Source organism: Octodon degus, unplaced genomic scaffold (genome assembly GCF_000260255.1).
Source record: "Octodon degus isolate 3935 unplaced genomic scaffold, OctDeg1.0 scaffold00295, whole genome shotgun sequence".
Classification (NCBI taxonomy): Eukaryota; Metazoa; Chordata; class Mammalia; order Rodentia; family Octodontidae; genus Octodon; species Octodon degus.
The window spans coordinates 1,127,673-1,136,094 of record NW_004524871.1 but is presented as its reverse complement, the minus strand read 5'-3'; the positions used below and the strand labels follow the sequence as shown (position 1 = coordinate 1,136,094).

The following is an 8,422-nucleotide window of genomic DNA, read 5'->3' as shown; positions in this document are numbered from 1 at the left end:
GGGGCGGGGCCACCCGCCTTTAAGGGTGGTTCGGGCGCGGGTTTGCGCCGGCGGAAGACCGCGAGCCATGGAGACTGCTCGGGACTACGCTGGAGCCCTGCTCAGGCGAGTGCCGCCTGCGCCTGCGGCGGGGCCGAGGCCCTCCGGGCGGGAGAGGGGACCGGCTGAGCAGAGGCGGCCCGCACTCGCCAGGCCTTCCCGTGAGGTCTCCCCTGGTTCCGACGGGTTGGCGGGGCTGGAGGCTGGGTGGAACAGAGATCCGGGATCCGGAGCTTAGACCCGGTGGGAGAGCGGCTGTGTAGACTCCCCCAGGTCACACCCTCGGCCGCCAGGACGGTGGCACTCGCCTTGTGCTCAGACGCGGCACGGGTGGACGCGCTCCGGCGCACGCACACACGCACGCACGCCGCTGTCCCAGCTGCGGCATGTGGGGCAGGTGAGAAACGCTTCGGTGTCCTGACCACCCCTTCTTGGTTTTGTACAAAGTTTGTCCCTAAGTGTGCAACAGGCTGTGTCACTGTGGTATAGGTGGCAGAGACGCCAAGCAGGGAACCTAGATGTCTCCACAGAACGAAACCAAGGGTCACCTCTGGCGCAAGCAGCCGCTGACCTCTCGCATATTTCTTCATTCCACCCGTGACCAGGGCCTCCGCTTTCACGCGAGCGTCCTATGCCCCTTCCCCGTGCGCTGTTTGTGCAGCACTCAGCCTGCGGGCACCTGGCCAAGTCCCGGATTCTAGGGGCTTTTCTTCCTCTCCCAGTTCAGCCCACCCCAACCCCAAAGTTGTCCCACTGGCTGCACCCACCCCTAGTCTCCAGGCCCCTCGGGAGTGTAAGGAAAAGATGGTGTGAGCTCCACAGTGCAGACCTCAGGCCAGCGCTGGTCCCTGGGAGCCGGACCTGCCTGGCCGTCACCAATGTCCACCCAGAGCCAGGGCACCCGCGTGCCTCTGGGTCAGGTGTGACATGGGAGTGCCCAGCTGATGAAATGCTGGTGAATCACAGCCTGAATCTCTGATCTCCTGAGACACCGGGCTCACCTGGCTTGGGAGTCCCCTCTGTGAGACCTCTGTGGCAACAGATCTCGGAGCATTTGCCTGCTTCCGGCTGAGCTGCTGCTGTTCTTAGAACTCCACCGGGAACAAAGCAGCTTGGCACAGTGCTAGAGGAAGGCTATTCTTCCTCACCCTCTAAGTCCTGTCCCAGCTGCGGAGCCATAGGCCTAGCACTGACATTTGTTGATTGTCTGGCTGGACTTCTGCCTTGTGAATGACACTTTGCCTGGGGTGGCATGCTGCAACTGGCAAACATCTGCATTTTGCCAGGAGAGTACTTGTTGCACATAAAAGAAAGAAAGACTTGTAGTTAGGCACAGCAGCACACTCTGGGAGGCTGAAACAGGAAAATCATAAAATTTGAACCCAGCTTGGGAAGCTTAGTGACTTAATCAGACTGTCTCAAAGTTTAAAAAAAATTAATAAAAGATAGGGAGCTGAATGTGGGGGTGCCTGCCTATAATCCCAGCACTTGGGGGCTGAAGCAAGAGGATCACCATGAGTTAGGGGCCAGCCTAGGCTATATAAGTGAGTTTAAGGCCAGCTTAAATGACAACATGGCAAGACCTTGTCTCAAAAACAGAAGGAAGGAAAGAAAGAAGGCTAGGGATGAAGCTCAGTGTTAAGGCCCTGGGTTCCATCCCTGGTACAAAAAAACAAAAGGATGCTAGCGGATGGGGCAGTAATTCTGTGCTATAGCACTTGCCTGGGGCCTACTGGGTTCCCGGCTTCCATCTCCAGCACTGCAAGATGGTAATAACCAGGCACCTGCAAATAATAGCGAAGCCAAGCAGCTGCTCCACTGTCACTCCGTGATACCTGCTGAGGCCTCAGCTCCAGAAGGTCTCTGGGTCTAGCAGAGCTCTGGGTAAAGCCTGCCACACAGGGCTTGCCACGTGGGTGTGTATGGCATAGACTGTGTCCTGTCCTGTCTGTGATTTACTCATGCAGGCCCCGATGCTGTCATAAAGCTGACACAGCTCCTACTTCCCCAGAACAGCTGCTTTTGCAGTGACTTAGAACCTCCTCCCGGGCTAGATGAGGGTGTCCTCACCTGCACAAGGCCCAGGCTTAGGTGCCGCGCCACAGAAAGAAAACGGAAGCAAGAGGTAGACCTCCTTGTCCCCACCAAGAAACATGGACGTGGCATGGCTGCTGTAAGGAGTGGGTTCTCCAAAAGCAAATCCCCCACCCTCCTGCCACTCAAACCTATGCTCTGCTTTGCTGCGAGCAGGACAGGGTACCCGGGCTGTGTCCCCACTGTGTGGGCCATGGCAGGCACTGCAAGCAAGCAAACTGACTGTTCCCAAGTGCACGGTGCCCTCCTTAGCATTGGTTGTCCTCCTGGTCTGCCCTAAGTCCCTCCTGGTTCTCGTGACAATGGGATTTGCCCTCCCCCCCCCAGCCATTGTCACACTTTGCACTCCCTGGGGTGCATGGCTTTGTCCCATCAGCCTCTGTGCCTACAGCCTTTACACTGCAGAGCTGGTGGACGGCAGCAGGTTAGAGGCCATTGGGAAAAGCTCATGTGAGCCCAGGGCGGCTGCAGCTGCTGCTGCTCCCACAGTTGGGCGCTCACAGCACAGCTGTGCTCGATACTGAAGTCCAGGACCGCCAGGGCTGCGTGACGCCACAGGGTGTGTGCACCCTGGGCTGTGGGCTGGGTATCCGGCAGCTGTCTCCGAGCACACTGAAGGCCAAGATCTTGCTCCTGGCCTCCAGCAGCTCCCCCAGAAAGCACCGGGGGAGCCTCAGAGAGCTTGACCCTGTGGTGTGTGCCTCCATTGCCTTACTGCCAGCCTGTGGCTGGCCACTGTGTCACAGTCCCCGTCACGCAAGCTGTGAGGCCTTGCACTCCTCGGGAACATGGGCTGCACCCTGCCTTCCAGGAGACGCACCCTGGCACAAGCTCCAGGAACACCATGAGGGGTGGCCTGCAATGGCCCTGGGTTTCCCTAAACAGCCTGCTTCCTCATGCAACCTGTTTCCTTGTTATTTTTCCTCTTAAATGGTTATCTCCCTTCCTGCTTCAGGGACTGCCTGCAGCCCCTTTCCCAGGAATCCTGGCACATTGTGCCCATGGGTGGTGGAGCAACTCAGGCTTCTCTAGTCTGATTCCTTTGTTTCCAGCAGTGCTAGGCTTGACCCCAGGGCCTTAGCACATGCTAAGAATGAGCCTACCCCAGGCTACACCCTCAGCCCCTCAGCACTCTGGCTTAACTTTGCCAAATTAAAATACTTGTATGTTGGAGGGACAATAACTCACTTTGCGCATCATGCTGGTAGCCAGGAATAGAAACTATGCTGTCTCCTCTGTGGCTCAGGGGAGCAGGATAGTGTGGGGCTTCATTCAGCAGTGAAGTGGGCTGCCCCCGCAGTTCCGTCTAGGATGGTCGCTGTGGCCTCACTGCCGCCTTGAGTGCTGGTTGGGTCCTCAGCTCTGCGCTTTTCTGTGTCTCGAACCCCTGCCCAGCACAAGTGGCCGGCTCAAAGCTGGCTCCAGGAAGAGCAGCGCTCATGCGTCCTTACTGTTGGCCTCTTGAGGACATAGCTGGCAGGTTCTCATTACCCGTCCCCCAGGAGGGGACAAAGGGAGCTCTGAGCTCCTCGAGGTGCAGGTGCCCAGAACTCCAGGACCAAGTTAGCCTGCACCCTGTCTCTGGCGGGGACTGTACCCTAGCCCCAGGGCCTGCTGTGATGTCGGGCTGACTTTGTCCACCCAGGGCTGCAGTTTGTGCAGAGGGATTTCACTCAACTGCAGTGAGCTGGGCAAGCAGGAGCTACTCAGGTGGGCCAGGCTGCACAGAAGCCTGGGGACAGGGACAAGTGGTGACTTCCTGCTGGGGGGCTCCCGGGATGCGGGAGAGCCACATGGTGGTCCAGGCAGCAGATAAGGGAGCAGGCAGGCGCTGAACTCTCCCTCCCCGCACCCTTGTCCTCATCAGGAAAGCAACCTCATGCGTCACAGGAGACGCACGCTGAGCGCACAGGCTTGTGGGACGCTCTCCCTGTGGTGGCTCTGCCAGCTGAGCTTCCTGCCTTATGAGGCTGGAGACAAAGCCTGGGTTCATGTGGACAGCACCCGTACCCAGTGCCTGGCGTCCTCGCCCCAGGTCCCCAGGGACAGGATGCATGCGACCCTCGAGTCCGCTTGGTGGCTTGAGAATGCCTCTTTCTTCATGTTGTGTAATAGGAACCTGGTGCAGTGGCTCCAGATCAGGGCCAAGGTGCAGAAGCTGCTGCCAGGCCACTGCCACCGCAGCCGGTGCTGCGGCCCAGCTTACACGGCCTCTTGTCCAGGTGCCCAGGTCGCTTGTGGCCGGTGCTGGCTGGGGTCTGGCCCGGCACACCTCCCTCGGCAGGGAGAGAGCGTGGGGTAGGCTCAGGATGCACGGCCAGCCGCAGAGCAGCCGAGAGGCAGGGGCAGCAGCAGGCGAGCCAAGCAAAGCAGCAGCCCTGGCTCCAGATGAGGGGGCGCTGGGCTGCTCGGCCCCTGCTGCTCGTAACCTCGGCTTTCTACCTGTGGAGCGGCCCAGTCTGTGCCTGGCCCTGGCCACACAACTTCCTGCCACATTCTCACAGTGTTCTCAGTCTGAGCGCAGACCTCCACCTTGCTGACCAGGTCAGGGGCCAGGCCCTCCCTGTCACATGACCTCCTCTGGCCCACAAAGCCATCACATGCTATTCACGACTTAGTCCAGCCCCAGTTGAGGATTACCGCGCCTAACAAAGACGCCTGTGTCTGGGCCAGCTCCAGCCCTTCAGGGCAGAGATAACAGGTACAGGAGAGGGGGTGTACATGGGATCGCGGTGATAGGCAGAGCGTCCCCTACAGGCATGAGCCTGGACAAACTTCTGGTGGGGAGGCAGCGCCTCACGCACAACCTCTGTCTCACTCATCTGCCCCTCACTGGGACGTCCCCACACCACCCACTCCTAGGCTGGGCAGCAAGCCAGTGTCCTGGACGTGTTGCTCTCCATGTGCATCGCTTGGAATTGGGTCTTCATGAGCTTCTCATGGGTTCTTTCCTCAGGTTGCTAGGTACCTAAAATTTAGTGATCAAAGGTTGGCATTTTCCTCAGAAAATTGTCTTCTTTTGTCTGTCTGTCTGTCTGTCTGTCTGTCTGTCTCTCTCTCTCTCTCTCTCTCTCTCTCTTTCTCCCCCCCTTCCTCCCTCCTTCCTTCCCTCCCTCCCTCTCTCCTTTGCAGGGTGTCTTGAATCTGCCCTTCCTCTGCTCACTGCTGGGATTTCAAAACCCCGGCTCCAGTTCTCCTGCTGGTGGCTTAGAGTCCCTTTCCACGTGCAGCAGGTGTTGTCTTTCCTCCTGAGGTCCTCTCCCCTGAGACGTGATCTAAGCTGCTTCCATCTCACTGGCACTACTTTATTCCTTAGAAAGTTGAAAATGGTCCAATAGTAGCCTTTGTTCTCTTGCCGGCAGCTGCATGTGGATTTGTCTTGTTTTAAAATAACATCAGAGAGTTTCTGTTTCTGTGTCTCCCCCGTGTTCAGGCCCTTGACCTTTGTGGGTGCCCAGACCAGAAAGGTCCTGTTCACACCGCTCATGCAGCCCCCGCGGCCCTTCCGCGTCTCCAACTCCGACCGCAGCAGCCGCCGAGGGGTGATGGCCTGCAGCCTGCAGGAGCTCCTCACCAAGGTACTGCCATGCTTAGCAACCAAGGGGAGCAGAGCCAACCCGCCCTGCACACATCTCCCGGGCCCCAGGGCCCCAGCTAAGGGGTCTGAACCAGCCGAGGAAGCACGCTGTGTCACCGTGCCCCAACAGTCAAGGCCTCATCAGGTCACTGTTTTTCTTTGACATCTGCTTTTGGTCATGCAACAAGCTGATCCCAATATCCAGTGGATGTTTAAATTTTAGAAGTGCATTACAGTGACAGTCATTGCCAGGGCCTTCCCTCAAGGCCCTCCCTCTCCCTTCAGACACAGCCATCCCACCAGCTGGTCGCTTTCTGCAGTAGCTCCAGAGGCCTCTTTCCTGAGGGTCCTTCCGAGGTGTGATCAAAACTGCAGTGAATGCTGCTGCTGCTGGGCGCCATCCAGCAGAAAGGCAGCCAACGAGAGCAGCACGGTGCGTCCTCGGCCGTGGGCAGGCGCTGTGCGATGCCCAGCTCTTCCTCAAAGCCAGCATGACCATGATGGGGAATGTTTGGAGTCAGTTCAGAACATCAAGGCACCAGGACAGCACAACGAAAGACACTCAGGAAAGAGGAGGCCAGAGCTGCTGCAGAAAGTGGCAGGGACATTGAGATGAGTGTGCTCAAAGCAAGGGGAGGCTTTCAAGGCTAATGCCAGTGTACCCGTTACGGTAATAATTATTTATTTATTTTTTAGGGAAGGGTCTACAGGGTGTTCAGGGTCTTACTACTAGATCAGACTAGATCAGACTCATAGTGATCTGCCTGTTTACAGCCTCCCAAGAGCTTGGATTACAGGCATGCACCACCACGCCCAGTCTCAATCACTGTCTCAGCACACCCTGGGGACAGGGCCGGCATGGCAGACCCAGGGATTGAACCCCCAGTCCTTGTGCCTGCTTGCAGGCACTTTAACCTGCTGAGCTATTTGGCCAGCCCTTGTAATAACTTTTAAAAAATCTTTAAATATTCATCCTATTTTCTGTCATACCATCTGAAGGCCAGGACGGAATACTTACTAATCTAAAATATGCCACCCAACTCAGAAGAACTGAGGCTCTCCCAGAGGCAGGACTCAGATGGCAGGGAGAAGTGCCCCTGGAGCAGGGCTGTCCGTGCCTTCATTTTCATGAGCAGGTGGCTGCTCACAGCTCTTAGGAGGATGGTGCTTTGAACACCCACTTCACTTTCTGAGAAAAGACACGGCCTGTGAACGTCTCTGCCACTTTCCCCGGCCTGGCTGATCGCTGTGACTCAGGGAGGCCCTCTTCACGCTGCTTCCCTGCTCACTGCCCCCTAGGCCCTGGATGCGCTGGTCATCACGGCAGGGCTGGTCACGCTAGTGCTAGAGGAGGATGGCACCGTGGTGGACACAGAAGAATTCTTCCAGACCCTGGATGACAACACACACTTCATGGTCCTGGAGGACGGGCAGAGGTGGACGCCGGTGAGTAGCCGTCATGTCCTAGACAGTTCTGGGTGGGGCCCACAAGTGGCTGATCTGGCCCTGTACGGCCGCTCTGTGCCCTCCCTGTCTGCAGCCTGGCCCTTTCCTGTCTGCCCTGAGGTAGCTCATTGTCCCTGTAGACAAGGCAGCCTGGGACTCAGGCTGTGGCCGGGCAGCAGCAGACCTGACTGGTGGTCACTCACTGTCCTCATTCTCAGGCAGGATGGGCTGGCCAAGCCAAGGCCAGGTGTGATGCGCACTTGCCTGGGACGCCCACCCAAGAGCATCAGCTCCTGAGGAGAAGGCTCCTGGGCCCATGTCTCAGTGTCCTGGTCCTGCTTCAGCATCCGCAGACCCCGTGAAGGGTCTTCCACCACCACGCCAGGCCCTAGGGCTGAGGCTGTGACCTCCAGGGAACATTCTGGAACCTGACATGGTAGTGCAGGTAGAGCTTCAGAAAAGTGGGGAGGGGGCCGGCTGGAGAAACCCTAGTTCATACCTAGAAATGGAAAGCAGAATATGAAAGCATCGCTGTACACCCTCAAGGACCTCCCTTGAAGGGAAATGAGCTGGCAGAGCAATACATACCCATAGTCCCAGCTGCTGAGGCAGGAGGATCACCGGAGCCAGCACATCCTGTCCTGAGTAAGACAGGGCTAGATGGCCCATTTCTCAAGGCTCACGGGCGGGCCTTTCACCCTGCATCCCACTGGCCCATGACAAGGATGCCTTGTAACACGCTAGAGGACAAGAGGGCCCCTGGCGCTCTCCTAAGGGGTGGACATCCTCCTGGGGCTGAGGACCCTGGCCTCTGAACCTGCAGAGGTGACAAGCGCACATTCACTATCATAATCTGAGCCCCTGGGAGTAAGCCAGAAGCAGGAGCAATGATATCCAGTTAGTTGTGGGCTCAGGCTGTGATATATTTAAAAGGTTTTAGGACACTTGTGAGATAATCCACACTAAGGGGGACAGGAAATAACCAAAAAGGACCAGGCAGACTTGAAGAATGAAACAGGATTTCTGGAAATGAAAACTAATGATGGAAAAAAATGGAGACTTGGGACAGTCTGAACGGAGGTGATTTGTGAAAGACTTGCAGGATCACTCAAAGGCTCTGATGGTATCCCAGAGGCATAGGAAGTCAGAGATGTGACAAGGAGATCTAGCAGGCCAAACAACAGAAAGCTAGCAGGTTTAGTAAGGAAAAATCCCAGGTCTAAGGGGAGAGAGCTAGCAGGTCTAAGGAGAGAGCTAGCAGGTCTA

The 8,422-nt window shown here is 57.1% G+C and overlaps 1 protein-coding gene across 1 annotated transcript in view; it reads left to right on the top strand.

Moving 5' to 3' along the window:
- The first annotated feature begins 19 nt into the window (after positions 1–19).
- The window catches only part of Cidea (cell death-inducing DFFA-like effector a), a 13,425-nt gene continuing 5,022 nt past the window's right edge, over positions 20–8,422 (top strand). Inside the window, exons 1-3 of the mRNA XM_004647224.2 lie at positions 20–105; positions 5,567–5,711; positions 7,010–7,156. Of these exons, the coding sequence (XP_004647281.1) occupies positions 68–105; positions 5,567–5,711; positions 7,010–7,156 (330 nt within the window). The 5' untranslated portion in view covers positions 20–67. The remainder of the gene's footprint in view (positions 106–5,566; positions 5,712–7,009; positions 7,157–8,422) is intronic.